The 20,149-nt window shown below is 40.9% G+C and overlaps 1 protein-coding gene across 8 annotated transcripts in view; it reads right to left on the bottom strand.

Moving 5' to 3' along the window:
• Positions 1-20,149, bottom strand: part of celsr1a (cadherin EGF LAG seven-pass G-type receptor 1a) — an 82,508-nt gene that overhangs the window by 18,381 nt on the left and 43,978 nt on the right. For 4 of the 8 annotated variants that reach the window (XM_016663638.1, XM_016663637.1, XM_016663648.1 and 1 more), the window contains exons 6-10: positions 20,026-20,114; positions 11,826-11,906; positions 4,355-4,512; positions 2,319-2,482; positions 2,047-2,172 (exon numbers count right to left, since the gene is read on the bottom strand). In XM_016663638.1, coding sequence (XP_016519124.1) covers positions 2,047-2,172; positions 2,319-2,482; positions 4,355-4,512; positions 11,826-11,906; positions 20,026-20,114 — 618 coding nt within the window. The remainder of the gene's footprint in view (positions 1-2,046; positions 2,173-2,318; positions 2,483-4,354; positions 4,513-11,825; positions 11,907-20,025; positions 20,115-20,149) is intronic. The other 4 variants (XM_016663652.1, XM_016663658.1, XM_007577837.2 and 1 more) reach the window with 1 other exon arrangement.

Here is a 20,149-nt window from a genome sequence, read left to right as displayed (position 1 = left end):
ACACACGCTTCAGCCAAAGCTGACAGATTCACAAGTTTAGTCAGATGGAAGCCCTAATAAAAGAAAGAAAAAAAAACCTCTTTGTATGTTCCTGGAACCAACTAATGGATTTTACCTCCACGTTGCTGAAGGAGACAGAAAAACCTTACTTCGTAATGGGAAAGATTTATCAGGAGCAAATATTTGATAAGGTAAGCTTCATAGTTCAGTAAGGTTGTTAACAGCTGTACAAAACCACAAACTACATCACCTCATACTTCACACACAATCAGTGGCACAGTATTACAATCCTACACTGAGAGATTGACAGTTTTACAGGTGTCGAGGTAAATGGCAAAGAGATGTGGTGGTTTATTTCTCCTTTTCTCCATGTTGTACTTTTGACGTTTTGATCGAGTTGTGTGTTTTCATTGTATTTCAATCGTGAGCTTGCATCAGTTTGTACCTGAAGTTTGTACTTGCCTTGAAAACAGTCAGTTAAGTGAATTTCTATGTTCGACATTCTAAACACTTTCTGGTTGTTGTATGACTCCAATAAACCTGATCCATCAGAAGGTGGCTTCAAGTCAGAAATAATTGCCATTGCTGGAAAAAAAAACAAACAAAAACAAAGGAACTACAAGAACTACAAAAGCTTTTGTTGGGACAGATTATGTTTTTCATTTCGTAAATGGAGAGGTCAAATGTTTCCAGTGGAGATTTTACGGCATGGTCTGCAAGATCTCAAAAGGCTTTCACTGGATCTATCAAAAGTAACATTCCATCTTGCGAACCTTTTTGCCAGATCTCTAAAACCTAATTTGGGAATCTTCAAAACATTTGTAGAATCCCAGCCTTTGTGCCAACGCCACACAGAAGCCAGTACATGTTATAAAAAAGTTGAAAAACGACTAGACTGGATTCAAGCATCATGCGAAGCATTTTCACCTCATCTTACGTCCATATTTAGCACGTAATTAGTAGGTGATATTCTCCTACATTGAATATGACCTGAGAAATTCTCAGTTCTAGATTTCTCAGATCTAGAACTGAGAAATAAAAGGAAAATATTTGCGGTCATGATTTTTTTGTTTTGTTTTGTTTTTATCACATACAAGGTATATCGGGTACGTAATATACCTGATATACATTTCAGGTATATCACATACCTGAAATATGATACAACAGACGCCGACAACAAAAGAGCCTGGTGGGCGACTCCCAGCGGGTCTTCACGTCATTCCAGCGTGAAAGCCCGACTGGAACGTCTCTTATTTCCGACGTGGCAGCGGAGAGTGTGAAGAATCAGAGCCGACGTGTCGACAAGCGACAGAGCGGCCAAAAAAACAACATCCAGCTTGCTGTGATCCCGGCCCAGTTCTGATACCGGATACCGAGGCCTGGCACTATAGTTGGCCGACTGTCTCATTGGAGAGCGTGAAAGGTGGGGTATTCACACCTTTCTTTTGGAAACATGCCTTGAAGGAAGACATTAGAGTTCTCCCCTTACTATAGAGGAAAACAAAAAGTGGTATGGAGTATAAACAACACCAGTAGGAATCAGTTATCATAGGCAAAGAGGAGATTTTTGGACTATAAGTGCTGTAAATAGACATAATCTGAAGAAGCACATAGACAATAGAGAGTTCTGCAAATGTGGGAATATCTTTAGTTTTAGCCCTTTAGTCTGGGTTTTGTTATGAGTCACGGGTATCTTTGTCCTGAAAGTCTAAACCTGAGGCAATGCTTAGTGGCTCTACAATAGTGAGCAGAGGCTTCACTGTGACTCTATTGTGACGGCCGCATGAGTCACGCTGAGCCAAAGGTGTTCCTCATCACATCTGATCTCATATCTAGAAGCTCGCCGCAAAAGTAAATAAACATGCCCATACAGAAGCTAACCGGTGAGCAAGTGGACACACGAATCGTTCTCATGCTCCAAATGCAAGAGATTATGAATTTGCAATTTGTTTTTCTTGCATTTATTCTTGGATATTATCCATGGTTGTTTTTTTGTTTTTGTTTTTTGTTTTAGAAGAAAAGAGAACAGAGAAAAGCATTTCTGACCTTGTTCACAGTTTTTGCCCCCGTAACCAGTAGGGCAGTCGCAGCTGTAGGTGTTCCACCTGCTGACACACACGCCCCCGTTCAGACACATGTCGTTTGTGCAGAAGTTCTTCTTGGCTGGACAACCTGGGGGGATTAAAACCAGGACGAATAAATCAATTCTGCAGACATGCCTAAAGACGCGACGTCTGAAATGTTGGTGTCTTTTTAGATTCTGCAGGAAACGATCGGGATCTGGAGTGAAACTCGGCTGAGCGAACGTCAATTCCAACCTGCGGCGGTGCCGTTGTTGGCGATGTAGCTGGCCATGTCGATGGGTTTGCTGTCGATTGTTAGGTTTCTCATGCAGCCCACGAAGTTTCGGTTCCTGACCGGGAAGGCCTCGGGCAAATTGGGAACTCCGCCTAGCAACAGCGGACCCGTCAAGTCCAACGATCTGGAGACGACAGAGGAAACCGATTGGAGCAAAACCGAAAAACATCGACATCAGAAGGCCACAGGAAAAACATGCATTCTTTACAACCAGGTCCGATTTAATCCGCCAGACCACGTAGGAAGCTGCTTAAACCTAAAGCTTCTGAAATGCTTAACATCAATCAGCGGACGGCTTCGGCGTACTTATGGTGGTGCAATGCTGCATGAAGAGCTGGAGGAAAAAAATGCAACAAAAAATGCCTCTGGACTCATTGCGCAGTGAGATCTAAAAATTTGGCATTGCTTTTTATTTACTATACTCTACAATGAAAACAGTTTACTGAGATACAGCACCTTGCAAAGGTTCCCCCCCGCGACTCCACGATGGTTCTGTTTCACATTTTCCTACATTAAAACCAGAGTTTGTTCCAGCAGGGAATCACCTGAAACATGCAGGACTCTAACCCTGACCCCTGAGGAATGAAACTGCCCGTTCGACCCAAACTGACAGAACAGACAGGTTGAGCATTAATCAGAGAAGCTGCCAAAACAGCCACATTTCTGGAATTTATGCTGCAGGGCCAAAAAAAAAAATAAAGTCCCATAAATTTTGCCATAAGATAAGTTGGCAACAAATGTAGAACAAGGAGTTCTGGTCAGATTTAGACCAAAGTTTAGGGGTTTTTTTGGCCTTCAGAGTGAGACGCAGCTGTGGCAACACAGTCAGAGCAGTAGTTAACAAAAACTGTTCAAAAGTACAAACATGCATATATGCATTCTTGGCAATACTTTTTTTCTTATTAAAAACATGAATTAAGCCTGTTTATTTGCATCTTTTAATGCTTTAATAATATTGTATAAACAAGGCTTAAGTGGCTAAATGAAAAATCTCCAGCTTGTGTGTGGAAAAGATTAGTAAAATATTCATTCAGTACATCCCTGATGGAAAGATGGATGGAGTTAAACGAAGGGGAATCTGGGAAGTAAACCAGTTGGGGGCTGCTAGATGTGCATCAATGAAAACATAGAATGGCCCAGTCAAAGTACCAACCATAAATCCAATCTACAACCTGCGACAAGATCTAGAACTGAGAAATAAAAAGAAAATATTTGCAGTCATGATTTTTTTGTGTTTTGTTTGTTTCTTTTCTGTTATTTCTGATTGGGATGGGGATTAGTTATAAGCTGATGCTTCAAACTGATGGCTTGCTTTATTTTTTTTATTGAAAAAAAAAACAAAAAACAAACAAACACTTGTGTCTTTTAAGCCTGATATGTCAAACCACTACTCAAAATTCATAAAAAAAAGATAATAATTGGGAATTGGATGTAGTAAGAAAAAAACCCCAATAGAACAGATTGAATTGTGGTTGGAACTAAATCGTCATTCATCGATCAAATTTGAAAGCAGAACCTTTTACTGCTTGTGCAGCTTTTCACTGCGGCGAGCCCCGTCCGCATCCGCTGAGCGTCTGTGACCTGCGTAACGTGTTTCTGAAGGAATGCAACGTCGTGGCCTGCCTTTTGAAGCTTCTCTCCCCGTCCCCACCCTCTGCATTTCAGATGCGTCTCAGCATGCACGCTCTGCGAGTGACTCAGTGAAAAACGTCTCGCCGTTCCAAGAAGAAGAAACCGACGGATAAGTCCTCTGACGGTTGGCCTGAGAAGCTGCAGCTCAGATGAGCTTTGGGGATGAGGGGGGTTGTTTGACAGGAACTGATTCAAAAATAAACAGAGTGGAGTCGAGTGAGTTGTTGTAATTTGATTGCAACTTTTTTTTCTCTTTTTTTCTTTTCTTTTTTTTTTAAGGCCTTGACGACGTTTTCAGTCTGGCTTGATTCTCTGTGGCTTTAAGGACGGCAAAAACGAAAAGTGTGTGTCGAAAGTTTCTCACTTCTTCAGTCCGGTCTGGGTGCCCTGGGCGGCGCACGAGTAGTTACTGATCTTCATCCCGAAGCGGATCGCCATGGAGATGTCGCAGTCGTCCACGGCGACCACCGCCACCTTTTCTGCAGAGGGTCCATGAGGGATGCCCAGGTGCCCGATGTTAGGCTGCGAAAACACAACGAAGATACGTCTTTGTTACTTTTTCCAACAAAACAAAAATCACTTTTTCAGTTTTCCCTCCTTTCCTGTGTGTGTGTGTGTGTGTTTGTCTGTGTGTGTGTTTGAAAAACACTGTGTTTTACTTTTAATTTCCTCAAACGGCTTCATGCGTTCAAAAAAAGTGGCTTAACGCCTGATTTCTCTCTTTGTTTCTTTCGGGGATTTCTGAGAAAGTTGGCAGAGACGGCAGCTCCATCAGTGCAGGTCAGCGATCCTCGAACAATGTTTGGCTGACTTCAGCCACAAGCGCTCGGGCCTCTCTTGGCTTAATGTGACAAAAAATGCCTTTGTGTGTTTGGCTCGCACCTTTCAAAGTAGGCTAATTCTTCCATCAAGGACCCTGGCCGACAAATGTTGATCTGAGAAAATGTGGATCAGCTTAGGAGGAGGGAAAAGAAAAAAATCAGGCCACCAATACTTTTTTTTAGTTGCTCTGAAATTGAACCCGAGGATGACTTTTAGGGTGTTCCTTCTTTAAAACCAATTTGGCTTCATATAAACTGTGTATTTATTTATTTTCATGGGTGTATGAGTGAAGGGAGGAGAAAGCCACTTTTTTTTTATCACTTTACATGTGTATTGTTCCATCTTGCAAAATCCCCAAAAATACAAACTAAAGAGGACAAATTATTGTACAAATTTGAGAAGAAGTTCATAACAGAAGAGCTGGAAGAGGCACGGATTGAAAACTAATGTCAGTGCATCACAAAATAAATGGGATTAACGTAACGAGATACTGGTGGGGCTGGAGCTCAGCGGAGAAAAGAAGCAAAAATAAAACCAAAAAAAACAAAAAAAAAAACAACACAAAAAGGAGGGTGAAAAATAAGAAAAGAAAGAGCGACAAACAAAACAGGGGAAGTGGACTGAGCAGACAAAAGGATAAGCGCAACAGAAAAGAAAACGGAGGGGAAAGTGTGCAACAGAGAAGCGCGCTGTCCTCGATTTTCTCTTTTTTTTTTTTTTCCTTTTTTTCCCCTCAGCTTGGCTCCGGTTTGGGCATAGTTTAAACCCACAGGGAGTTTTATCACAGCTTTCACACACATCCATCAAAAATGACCAGGATTTAAAGCTTGTTTATTATTTTAATAGATTTATCTTAATTAGAAATATTAAAACATGCAATGATTCATTTCAATTTACTGCAAAGATTAATGAGCGTCATTGGGTCACTCTTGACCCCTGTTGTGGAATAAAGGGGAAGTTTTTGTCTTAGAATTGTTCCTACTATTTCATGAATCCATTGGATTGAAGTACTTGTTTAATAATTATAGAATGAAGCCACTGTGAAAAAATCATGAGTTAATGTTTTATTTTTATTCATTTTGCTCAGGCATGCTGCGGGCTACTTCAGAGGACAACCCTCTCAGGGTTAGCGGATGCGTTTTGCATATCCAGGGCCGGTGCACAAAACAGGAACTAAAAACGACAAGATCGAAGGTTCAGGGTAATTGGTTACTAGGGTAACGTGATAAAAACACAAACCACAGTTGAAAGAATCAAATTTCATTTTCACGACCGTTTGAAACCTGAACCAGGAACAAACAAACACAAAAAAAGAAAAAAATATTACTTTCCAGAAAAGCAACTGTATATATATATATTTTTTGAATTTGTGCTTCAAGAACCAGGGAAAGGTTTGCAGATTCACATCTGATTGTTCATTTCTTTAAAAAAAGAAAAAAGAAAAAAAAAAGAAAGAAACATTGTGGTTTATTGTCAAACCAAAAATCTCAATAGGATTAAATTAAATTCTTATAAAGTTTCGAACCAAATTATCAAATTTGGAAGTTGCTGGGCCACAAACTTAATTAGCGATGTTACTGAAACAGCATGTCTAACCCGGTTATAAAAACATGCTTTTATGGAGAATTAATCTTTAATTACTTCATATGCTTGTAACCGCATTGCTGTTAGCCCGTCGGCTATTTTAGCATCCATTGGTACAAAGGGATTTTATTCATGCCCAAATGTCAGGATTAAAAAGTTGCTGACCTGGATTCTATTATGGGTTTTGAGCGAAACATGATGGAGCGCTACAGGGAGACAACTTTAAAAACTCCTCCCCCCCCAAAGTATCAAAGAGAAGACCCTCGAGGTTGCAGAAAACGTTGAAAACAAGTGGTTAAGGAGCAAATATGAAACAGACTGAATACGTCCACGGAATAGAAAGACGCTGACTGTTTTTGACTATTTAGTACAGCAACACAAGCATCAAGTGGCGCAGTGTGATTGGACAGTGTAAATGCATTACTGTGGCATGTAGTGAATCAGAACTCCTCATGAGACGGATCAAGTTCCTGCTAAATCAGATTAGCGAGTCCAAAAAAAAAAAGGTTAGGGTACTGCTTCAAATTTCTAATGGCTGAATTCTTTTCTTGGTGAAACCTGACTGTGAAACCTTCTGGAACACGGTCATGAACTATTTTAACTTGTATTATGGTGACAGAAAAAGAAAATCTATGGGAGCTCATTGTTTAGACAATTATAACTTCGATTGGGACGCAGTTCGAAAACCAAACTGCGACAGAGCGATAGCAAGGCTGTGTAAACTGCCTTCGGGGATGACAATAGGTAGTAACACGGATTTCTGTCTTATCTCTTTTGAGCTCAGTCAAGCAGAGCGATAAGAACCAGAAGCGAGACAGACAAGAGGGAGACAGAGATTCCCGGATAATGGACTCAGAAATTCTCAAAGCAGCTGCTACTCCAGCTGATGATGAACGGACGCAAACGACCTCATTTTTATTTTTATTTTTTTAAAGGGGAGAACCAGAAACTAATATTTAAAACCACTTATTCACTCCAGTCTCTCAGTCAACATTAGAAATATTCACTAAGAAGTAAGTAAATATATTTCTGTAACTGTTACCAATTGCTCTAATACCTATACTCCACCAGTAGGTGGTTAAAACTTCTACATCAACAACATCTTTAAAGATATATATATTTAACATTTAACTCACAGAAATATTATATATTTAAACAGAGAAATTCCAAACAAGACGTTGTAATGCTTTCTTCAGCAGAAACAGTGACAAACGTATCCATAATTCCCAGTGTAAACAGAAGCAAACAAAAGAACCAGGAACAAGTTGTGATCCACTTTTAAATTTGAACGTTGGTTTGTGAACAGCTAGTGACTGTTCACAAAACAAGCTAACTACAACGTTTTTCCGTTAAAGCTAACTGCAATGTTAGCTTGAATGTTTTTCCATTCAAGCTAACTACAACGTTTTTCCATTCAAACCAACTACAATGTTTTTCCATACAAACTAGCTGAAACGTTTTTCTTTTAAAGCTAACTACAATGTTAGCTTTTTCTGTTCAAGCTTACTACAATGTTTTTCCATACAAACTAACTGAAACGTTTTTCTGTTAAAGCTAACTACAATGTTAGCTTTTTCTGTTCAAGCTTACTACAATGTTTTTCTATATATTTTGTGGTTTCAAACACTGTCGCAATACGTAATAACTAATAAAACCAGAAGAGAAATATCGACAGGTTTTCACATCTACCGCTATGTCTTATGTACAAGGCAGCCATATTGGATACTGAAGACAAGGATGGTGAGAAACCTCCTTTCCTGACTTCTAGGTACCTCTCTGTTAATTATTTTCCAAACTTTTTTGAGTTTCCAAATAAAAAAGGCGGTATCGCTTAACAAACCCTTATTTTTCTGAACTAACACAGCAAACTCGAAAGCCCAACTTCTCTTGTGCTAGTTTTTAACATATGCAGGAGGATGGTGGTAATTGGACAACTTCATTCTTCTCATGCCCTCAAATAAATCCCACTTGACCCTCACTATTTATCGGTGAGTTGAAACACATATTTTGCCTTACATACAGCCACAACAGGAGTGAAAACAACTTGGTTTTTCCACCATCTATTTAGAATAGAAAAAGAAAATTATTTTTCATGAACTAGCCTCAAAGAGGTATAAAAAGACACATACAGCAGAGATTCTTGACACACATTGTCTCTATTCTTTCACATCCCTCAAATACTCTAAAATATAAACATTTTTGTGTATTCTACTGGACATTTATTGTAGCTGAAACCAGTTAACTGAGCAATGAGATTCTGCTTTCCATCATCATAGCTGCTTGGTTTCATTCCTCTTTTTGACCTTCTTGTTTTAAACAACATTTGGCCCCCCACTTTCAGGAGGGGCCCCAGAAGAGCGTCTTTTTCTGGAGTCTGAAGAGGATTCCCTCTCTCTCAGGAGTCGTCTCCAGGGGTGATAGGCGTGCCGCGGCCATGACGACGGGCTTGATCCCCGGAGATCGCCGCGCAGACAAAGAGGGCGGCAAAAGACATGGCTGACGACAAAGTCGCTGCATTTGTCAAAACGCAGAAAATTTCACGCGTTGCCGCAAAAACACACGCTCATGTCACGGCAAATACCAGGAAGGAAGGACACGTTCAAGAATAAACACCCGCTTCCTTCTACCACTCCAGACCCACACACACACACACCTCTACTGAGGAAAGGCCAGTCAAAGCCGGCATGATAACTTAACCAGACCTGCAGCAGAGAGAAACAGACTGATTTACAAAATGACGGGATGTTTGCGCGAGAAGGTAGAAGTTTTGATTGTGTGATTGGGAAGCATGGGAAGGAGGTCTGTAGACTGTGTTTAAGTATGTGTGTGTGCGTGTGTGTGTGTGTGTGTGTAGCCACCAGGAAGCAGTTAGCAGAGCTGCAGACGGCCACACAGTCCAATTCAATCATAAAGGAAGAGGGAGCGCACCGTCTTTCACCCAATCTGTGTCGGCTTCAGGAAGTGCCATTGTTGCGCTCGCTCCTGCATGAAAAAGTGACCTAATGGAGACTGGTGTACACTGGACTTTGCGAGTCACAATTAAAGAAAGGTCTCAGCGCTGCCGCATAAAGCAAATTAACGGTTTCCTTGTAAGTACGGATTCTGTTTCCTTAGGTCTGAAGCTCAGGGTTCGTCAGCAGCAGCAACAAGCTGTCGGGTCCGCATTACTTCATCGCCTTCAGGCTGTGTAAACCTAGAAGTGTGAATTACACAACAAGACACACACGGGATTTTTTAGAGGCCCAACAAAATGCTACAATGTCCCGTCTTCAAGCGTATATGTTACTGCCGTCTTCGGCGTCTCATCACGGTCCCGTCTTTCAGCGTGGCTCGTGAACAGCTGCGTTTGACGGTGTGGAGCTTTCATTGGTGTGAAACAGACGAGCAGATGACACACAGAGTAAGAGGAGAAACTGAATCCCAGTAAGAGCGACTGGAGAAAAGTCGTGAAAAGTCAGTATAGGATTCCTGCTTTGCTTATAGAGAACAATTTTTACATTGTAAAATTGCCTTAAAATGCACAACAAAGCAAACAGTGTCTCTGTACTGCTGCATATAGATTATTCATTTAGTAATGATGAGTTATTTTGGAAAAAATGTTTTCACAAATTTTTATTCGTAAAGAGGCACCTAATTGTCAAAGACCAGCTGTGTTTGTAACACACAGCGCAAAATATTCAACTGAAATATTGTCATGTCAACTATTTCCAACAAATAAACCTACAATAAATTTTTTGTTCTATTCTATTCCTTTGCTGCTACAATTGTAACCTCCAGAACTCAGCATGCCCTCTGGTACTACATTTAGAAAAAAGTAGCTGCAAACGCCTGATACTAGCAGCGCTGGTAAAAGTTTCAGTCTCTAATTATCATTTGAGGTGACAAGCGGATTAAGGAAACAAGTCCTTTACACACGAGCTGTCAGTCAACGCAAAAGCACGAGAGCTAGCTCACATTAGCCGTCCATAGTTATTACAAGAGACGTGTCAATTGGTTTGGATAATCCACTCTGACAGAAACTACCTGTCTGCCTGCTGAGTCTCGACAACGCTCAGTTCACCTGAGCAGTTACTGAAGAAGTCAACGAAAGCTGACTAATGAAGAAAGAGAAAGCTACTGTGTCCTTTTCAGTTTGTTTAGAAGTACGGGAATTCACGTCGGGTTCTCGAGGCACCTTTATTCAAAAATACCTTTGCTAAAAAATAAAAAAAAAAGCCATTTCACATTCAGTCTGTTAATAACGATGCTGTCTGGCTGGGAAAACAGCAAAAATCATACCCGTAGTTTGGATTTACAATCCGTTTGAGTTGCTTAAATCAGCTAAAATGGGGAATGTTCATCCCCGGTTCCCACTTTTCAGAAGACTTGTTCACTTATTGACAAACTCGGTTCAACATCTCTTCACTGCGTCTTCGACCACTGCTACAGAAAATACCGCACAAAGCAACATTTCTCAAAAACAAAGCAATCCCTCCATGTAAGAGTTTTAAAAAATGCCATTAGGAAGCTACTTGTGAAATGAAATGTTTAAGCTGTTCATTGAAGGCTGATTACCAGAGAAGATAGCCTGACTAATTTGCCAGCTAATGTTTGCCTGTTAGAGAGCAGAACGGCAAAAGGTCTACACAACAAACACTTGGAAAGTTTCTCTAAATTCACCAGTTCATTTGAATTCTGTGTTCACGTCTATGTGTTAAAATAAAAATGAAAAACGATATATTATTATGTATAGTTCCATTTGTCTCTGAAGTCAGAGTTCAGATCTATGAACTAACATTTACTAAGATTTATATGCGTGACAACCATGTTGACAACCACTGCTCACTGTTTTTCTATTTTAATAAAGAAAGGTAAATTATATTTTTCATATTTGTGATGCAAACCCATGCTTTTTTTTACTCAAAGTCACAGAGAAGAACTTTTTTTCCATAAGAACTTTATAAAACATAACATGAATTGTGTTTAAAGCAAAGCTGAGGAGACGCTAAAGATATCTGGTGCGACTCGATTAGCGCTTCACGTACCGAACATGTGAACCTAATTTGTGTTTCTCATACATTTTGAAGGAATTCGATAGGAAATCTGTGCCTTTTAGCACGCATACCTGATTTGGCAGAAACTTACTTAATGAAAACATCATAACAGGAGAGACAGAAGGAAACCCAGTCCCACAAGACCAACAGCTTCTACATCCAAACCCTCATGCCGATTCTACTCCAGCATCTCTCTACAGTCTGGACTGGAAAAAAAGTGGATCATTCGATCACCAACACCCAACCTTTAAAACTCATATTCCCTTTGTGTATATGAGTTAATCAGTGACAGCAGAGTTGGTCACGAAGACTCAACTAGAGGCAGAAATCAGACCACTAAATCAAACCACAGGCGGGAAAGAAGCACCAGTAACTAGGCTAGAGGTCAAAGGTTACCTCTTTATGAATGAGCTCCAGCCAGGCAGTATAAAGAGGGATATGCAGACCCCCTCTGGAGTCCGCCAGACCCCACCCTTCCTGGGAGAGAGACACCATAAGAGAGAGAGACACCGCATTAGACCTGCAGCCCAGAACTGAGCAACATACAGAGACTGGCAAGATGCAAGAGTATCCTCCATAACAGCCACAAGTGCCAGCGTCTTTTCTGTGAAAAGCCAACACAAAGCAGCACAATATAAAATGGAAGGTAGCGCATTCGTTTCCATCCCTCCTTAGAGATTACTTGATACACTGCAGGGCTGTAACGATTCATCAAAAGATTCAAGGACCTTGATTTTTTAAATTCCTCAAGGTAAATTATCTGCCTTGAGGCTCTGTTAAATTATGTTTTACTATTTAGTTTGCTCTGTTCCGGCCGGATGATTATTTCTGTTGCGCAGCGCTCTCATTAATTCCGCCAATGAGACGTTGACGAATGCTAAGTGCTATTCACGGCTACGGAGGGAGAAAACGAGAGACAGAAAGAAGCGCTGTCAAAAAATATCCAAGGGTCACTTTAAACTAAATAGAATAGATAACTCAGCTCAGTGTGTGTGCTGCAAAATGGAACTGGCATTTGACAACGGCACATCCTCGATGCTCCGTCGTCAAACACCTCAAAGGGAAACATCCGCTACATGCATCGAACTCTTTCGCAGCTGCTAGCAGGTGACATTTTTGTTCCCTTTGGAAAAGACTAACTTTATCTGTAATTGTTGATGCAGAATGTACAAGGAAATACAATTTGTCTAACACTCCATGTAGTTGGTAATCAAGAAAGTGAGATCTGAAGTCAGTTTTTGCTTGATTTTGTTAGGGGTGTCAGTGAAACGTTGCACATCACAGTTTTACATTTTTAATTAATTCTGAAAACCATGTAGGCATCCACTGCCTTTTCTTGGCCAATCATAAAATTCAAAATACCAACATTGATGTTTGTGGTTATAAGAAAACAAGGGATAGGAATGCTCTTGCAAGCATTGCAAGAGCATGAGGACTGAAGGTGACCTCATGTGCAGGAAAAACAAAACAAGTTTGCAAGAAAATTTGAATAAAGGTATTCATAACCTTGGGTGTTGCGGTGTTTTGTGCTTATCCGTGTCAACAGGAATTGTAAACTACCCCAGGTGTCCGCAGTTACCTAAGAATACCACCAAACCCAGGCACAACATCGTTTCCCTCTTTCTTTGCCACTTGAAAAACAAGTCTCCCACCGCCTCGTACAATAGGCTACAACTCATGCACTGCCAACTTTAGACAAATGTGTCCCTAGCAGATCCATATCACACTGTGAAGCGCTGAGCTGTGTGCAACAAGGAGGTAAAACGTACAGCAGGAAAAATGGGAGGGACGTTTCAGGTGTGACAGCCCCAACCTCAGGGACATGACACAAAACAAAACCTGAGTTTTTTTTTTTTTTGGGGGCGTTTTTTCAGCTAGCTGACATTTTGATGGCTGAACAAAACAATCAAGCATCGCTTCTTTTGTTAGAGGGTTTACTCTGTTTAAACAGAGAGAAAGAGTGTTTCATGTGCTGGAAAGCTGGAGTCCGGTCACAAGTAGTTTCTGTTTATGTAGCGATAACCTCAGCTGTCTGAGGTGTGTGGAAACATTCGTCAAGAAGAACACACACAAAAAAATAAAAAAATAAAAAAAACAACATGGCCTCTTCCTTTGAAAACACTCCCTGCTTGGGAATTTAGAGTTTGGGGTTTCACCTCAGAAAAAAAATGAGCACTTAACCTTTAATGAGGGGCACTTTGCAGTGAAAACACATCACAGACATCGCTCGTGCCTGTGCGAAATGTGGCAGCCCCTGTTCTCACACACACACACACACACGCACACACAAGCACACAATGTAAGAGTGAGGACTGCATCTGCCTCTTTAGCAAATAACGATCACCCAATAAAGCACTGGTGATGAACCTTCAACTGAACAGAGGGATGAAACGTAAAAAGCTAAACTTTACGGTCCAAATGATCAGGAAACATGGTTCTCAAACTGGCACATTTTCAAGCTACTTTTAGGCCAGTTAAACATTGTCAATTTACAGAAGTGCAGTTACAACTTCAACCTCATAGGGGGCGATAACACACTGGTTTGTGTGCCGTCTACTCAGAGAAGAAGAGGATATTTTAGAACAGAGATTTCTCTGCGGTTTGTTGCCCTTGTGGTTCCTGAGAGATAAAGGACTCAAATGTGAAAATGTTTTCCAATGAAACGTGAAATGTCGTGGGTCTCACACCTATAAAAATAAAAGTAAAAAAAAAAAAAAGAAAATTAAAAAAAATCATGTTCTTGGGTTGAGTTTTTGGGTGTGTTTCTGTGTTTCCAGTTTTTGATCACTTCTATATTGTTTACTTTATTTTAGTATTAGTTCATCCCCTAAGCCCCTTCTGAACAGGCGTGGCTTTAACCAGTTCTACCACAGTCTGCCCCGGCCAGATTTGTTTCCATTAGCAAATCCTGAGCGTTTTCTCTCAGTTTTACCACTATGTTGGTGGCACGAACCGGGCCGAGCCATTTGACTAACAGCAGACCACATACACCGATTGGGTTAGGCTTTAATCTCAAACGTGACGCTTTAAGTTGTTTGTATTAAACTTGATTTGTTCCCTACTGTCTTAAGTAAACTATTATATTTTCCGTCTTTATTCTCCCAATAAACAATCATGTTGCTAGATAGAATACTGCTAGAAATACAACACTGCAAAAAAAACCTCAAGTATTGTTGGTCTAATTGGTAGTGTAAATATCTTTGTACACTTTAAATAAGACAAAACTGACTTACAAGTAAATCTAAAACAAGATATAGGAACTTGTTCTAGGTCAATATTTCCTCAAGATTGATGAAAAAGTACTAGTTCAACTGGCAGATTATTTCCCTTCTAACATGGGGAAAATGTCTCGCTGTGAATGAAATAAGCGCATACATGTTGCTAAAAAGTTACTTTTAAGTTAGTTTTGTCGTATTTCAACTGTGCTAATATTAAGATTTTGTGTTTTTTTGCAGTTGAATAAGCAGATTTACTGGAGCAATCACCATATTTTAGGCACAGGTCAGCCATGCTGGATTTTTGAGGCTAGCCACTGGGAACTGTTCTCCTCGTTTCTCCATTTTGAGGTTAAAAACCACACAGTGAAACCTCAGCATTCAATAGGTATTGAAGCATAAAACCAGTTTTAAGGTTTAATAGCACAGTTTGATTTAGAGCTACCCAGTAAAACCCGACACATCAACAAAACAGCAGAAGATTATTATACAAAGAGCGCCACTCTATTTATAATAAGTCTCACTGTTGAGATCAACAGAACTAGCTCTGTTGGAGTGGCTCTGATTTAACAGCAGCAGAAGACCTTCAGAGAATGACCGCCTCAAAAAGACAGCTGAGCGGCTTCAGTTTCTCTCTCCGCAGGCAGGAGCCATATGCAAAAATAACGCGTCGCACTACGCTGAGAAACAATTTACACGTATGTTCTGATGAGGAAACTCCTGCCACGTAAACCGCACTCATTAGAGAGAGAGAGAGAGAGGGAGAAGAAGAGAGAAAGGAGACCCGCCGGAGCGGAAGTGGTAAAAGCCAGCTCGGCCTGTCTGGGAATGCCGCTTACAACACGTCTCAGGTGGAAATATCACCGGCAATGTTTTTCCTAATGAGAAATGATTAACGTGTTTTAAAAAAAAATGCAGCCCTGAAAAGAAACAAACAGAAAATGCTGCAGGCAGACAAGCGGGATGTACCTTCAGCTGTGTTTAGAAAAGTATAGAAAGATCACACAACTGGTAATATGAAGTCATCCAGGTTTTTATACTTTATTGTGTTTAAAGACAGGAACATATAAGTTATGCTTATTTTTGCAGGACTATATGTTGAAATAGGAACACAACAAATACAAAACAGTCAGGGTTCTGATTAGTAAAATTTATGTAAAAAAAAAAAAAATGTAAAAAACTGGTTCTTCCTTCTGGTCATTTAGAAATGAGTGCAAATGTGGCAACAGCTTTTTTTTTTTTCTTATTTTAGCTTTCCCACCAGCGCCCTGTCAGTTAAAACAAAACAAAAAAAACAAATCTCCCACCCTGACTCCTCAGGGTTTTTTTTTTTCTTTCTAAATGTTTGACAGGTTCACCTCGAAGCAACGCTGCGAGAAAACGCGTTTGCATCCAAAAAAAAAACAAATGTTTGCCAGTCATATTCTGCCAGGGGATTTATGAAACATGAACTCCCTGAACAATCAGTTCCCACGCTGCCGAGAGACGGATGTCAGTTCACTGTAATTTCATAACAAGGCTTTACTTATGTCCTGCAGCCTTTATGTGAAAAACACAATTTGCCACCTAAAAGTTCTGACGAATACCTGCAAAATGGAGTAGTGAATGTCTGACCAAATGAATGTGTTTTTGCCTTAAGGTCAGTGGAAATATCCACGCAAGGTGGACATGAAGCGCACATTTACGACGCATCTGACATCCTGCGCAGTGGGCTTCTGAATTACATCATTTCCTGCGTTGAGAACGGCCCCACTTCCTGCTGAGAGCAACCTCTTCTCCTGCGGCTTCAAGGAAACCCCTTCGGCGCTCTTCTTCTGCGCTTCGTGCGTCTCTGCTTCCTGTTTGGAGTTGCTCTGCTGACACACTCAACTATCCTTGAGATGTTATTTTGTGGAATTTGAAAAATGTCTCCCTCCTTCCGTTCTCTATTGTGCTCCTCTAATATTATTCACTGCCACACAAACACATATATAACTTTCCAACCGACCAAGAAGATCAAAAGAACAATGAGAAGGGCAGGACGGTCACTATGGTAACCTCAGTGTTAACTTTGAACTGTGTTTTTTTGTTTTGTTTTTTTTACCAGGGGAGCCTCATACGGATAAAAAGAGCAACTGTGGCTTTGAAAAATACACCTTATAAAAGGGAAATTCTGCCTAGGCCTAATCATCTGGCCCAGTAAATCACAGAGTGTGTGTGCATGTGTGTGTGTGCGGTTTTTACGACTATTAACAAACGACGGTTCACGTTTGGTAAAGTAAAGTGAGTAAAGCTGCTGCAGAATGTAAGGACGTAAAGGTTTCACTAAAACTAACCATGAATAGACTGAGAATAATGAAATTAAGTACTTATTGAATGCAGAGATAGCCATTTATTAACATTTCTACAATTTGTTAATGGATTTTATCAATACATTCTGGCACAACCAGCCCTCGAGAACGTTGATGATGTTGCTCCGGTCCAAAATAAAATTGGCTTCGACGCTCCTGCTGCAAGAATTTAGCATGAAGCAGGATGACATCATATCATCTTAAGTTTTGTCACTCTGGGCTATGTAAGCAATGCTACCTTCAGATAAATGTCTGTATGAGTGAGTAGCAAACATGGAATTCATTCATGTCCAACATTCACATGTCAACAGGCCTAATCTATTGTGAGAACGTCGCTGCTTTCTGCCAGATACATTTTCACTAATCCCCCCCTACCCCCCCGGCAGCCGGATTAAATTACCATGAGTCAATTCTGACTTCTGATCATTCAGCTGACAAAGAAAATCTGACCCCCGTGTCAGCACCACATCCAGCCTTGGGCTGGTTTAACGGAATTTGGCACCGGGTCTACAAATCACTGGTGGTACACACCCACCCACCTCTTCACCGGCTCGTAACACCACAACGCCGGCGTAAAAAAAAAAGAAAAGAAAGAAAAGAAAGTGCGTTTCCGTGTGTGCACGTCCTGCGTCTGCAAGTCATTGTGGCAAAAAAAAAAAAATAGAACGGAAGCCTACAGGATCAGCGGAGCTAAATAAATAAGAAAAAGCAAAGTAAACAGAACTGGATTGAAGCAGCAATCAATCTCTCGTTTCCAAGGGCGACGCGCTAGCAAACTCTCAACGCCGCAAAGGGCAAACAAAACAGAAGATTTCAGAGCCAACAGACTGTATCCTGCAAATCATCTCTGCAGGAGCGCTACTGCAAGTTTAGACAACAGACTCTACCTGCTCTGTGGCATCTGCACACTCTGCAGAAGCTCACGAGAAAGACAAACGCACCTCGAACAAGAGCTACAGATGTGACCCTGCAGCTAACGTCGTGACGTACAGCAACCCGATTTATCAGCTTTGATGAATTCTTCTCTGTCAGGACAGCGTAGTACAGACCCGACAAGAGAAAAGAGGTGAACAGCCTGTGAAATGTGATAGTGCTACGACAAGAACACGAGTCTTGCCTTTAATAGGTTGCAAACCATGGGTGTCACTGAAACACAATGGCGTATCTGATAGGGGTTTCCCCAACAAGTTCGAAAAGTGCAGGGACGCCAATGAAATGTCGTGCAAAAGCATAACTCGTCCTTGAACATTTTGTCAAATCTAAGCGGGGATCCTGAGTTGCAGGCCAACAAAATCAAGGTGAAGGTGGGAGAAATTGTTCAAAACGTGTTTTATAAATGCAAACTGTGCGATGCATTTATATCCAGCAGCACCTCGGAAGAAACCGGTTAGCTTCTGCAAAAAGAAAAACAAAAAACTTTATTCTCAGGCTGAGCTTGGTTCCACCTGATTTATGTTCCTACGAAGTACAGAGTGACATTATGCACAGTGCTGCTGTGGCACTCGCCACTTGATTTTGAGTTTTTCTCAAAACTGATGTGAAAATATCTGAACTCATCTCACTTGAGCCGTTTCTTTCATTTTTAAGCATGCGTCACAGATCCAGTAAACAACCCCTTTGTTTTTATGATGATGCTAATGCTAACTGCTAATGCTGTATGGGTTTTTAGTAGCGACCTATTAGCAGCTGATTTAATCTTATTTGGAATCTGTCTTTTGTGCTTTTTTTTAATTTAATTTGGCCAATTTATATTGTGCAAGGTAAAGGGAGGTTGACTAAATAAAATAAAAAAACCCATCTAGCCAGCGCTACTAGGAATGGTTGGAGTTTGAGCCATTTTGTCACAAGTTTAGGAGTCTATGTGAGTAGCTGATAGAGGCATACCACAACTCTAACTGCAGAAATATGCACAAAGTACTGAGTCAGGGGGAGCTGAAAGTAAATGTTCACCACACTTCATCAGGCCTGTAGCTCCTCTTCAGAAACATAATTAAACGACAGAAATTACAATTGTAAAGTAGTTTTAAGCCATGAATGTTTGAGAAGCCTGTGTCAAATTCTGTGTCATAGAATTTGACACGGGCTGCTGATGTGTCATTTAATTGACCTAGTAGAAAAGCTTCTATCTTTGGAGTTGGGGTCAAATGTGAAAAAGTTCAAGAAGTATCGACACATTAGCGAGGCCTTGTAAAACAACTAATCCCATCTATTTCTAGAGCTACGTGGGATGGAATGCACTGGGGTTGTCTAAAATGGTCATAATTGAAAAGTCTTGTTCCGACAACTGTAGAGCAAACAGCCAGGCATCACACAATAGCTTGTGTCCTCTTCAAAGGCGACACTTATCTTATCGCCCTTCACGGTTTAACGTTTAATGCCTGTGGGTTCTGGAAGTTTGCTGTAAACGAATATCATCTAAACCCGAATAGCATAATACCAAAGGACATACGAGACAGCCTGCAGAATGATCACAGCCTATTTTCTGATCAAGAAGCAAGAAGACCATCGTGGGAACATCTTAAAACCCAACTTCCAAACTCTGAATGCACCTATCCAGATGTCCTGTGATTATGTCTGTGACAATGATCCGCCGGTATTACATGAAGTCGAGCAGATCTCAACTAGAGCACAATTAGTGAGCGTTTGACCTTTGAAGCCCAGGGCGCCGGGGCCTCCTATGCTGGCATCCACAGCGGGAGTTTGAGGTGGAGATGTCACAAATCAAACCCGCTCCGTTAAGATTATCTCTGCAGTCAAGGTCAGCTGCTTCGGTAGCTTCAAAGAGAGTCCACTTTTCACACACTCCGCTCCCACACTCGCTAATTTACAGCACAGTTCCTCACAGTGGTATGGGCCCAGCCTTTCGGAAAGATCCAACTCCGTTACTTCTATATTCCTTATTTTGTGGGATGTTAGCGTTGCTAACAATACCTAGTTAGGATGTGATTGAAGGGCTTCAAAGGACGTCTTAAACGACCCATTCAAACTTAAAGAGGAAGGAGGGGAAGAGGAGAAGGAAACAGAGGAGGAGCAGCTGATAGCATTCTTTACCTTGTTGTAGTAATGGAGCTGGACAGAGTGCCATTGGCCGTCGCTGACTCCACCGGGGATGTAGGGAGACACCGTGGTTTTTGTTTCACCTGGGTGATCAATGAAGAACAAAATAAAAAGATGA

This window comes from Poecilia formosa, unplaced genomic scaffold (genome assembly GCF_000485575.1).
Source record: "Poecilia formosa unplaced genomic scaffold, Poecilia_formosa-5.1.2 Scaffold9, whole genome shotgun sequence".
Lineage (NCBI taxonomy): Eukaryota > Metazoa > Chordata > Actinopteri > Cyprinodontiformes > Poeciliidae > Poecilia > Poecilia formosa.
This window is presented reverse-complemented; position numbering and strand designations above follow the sequence as displayed.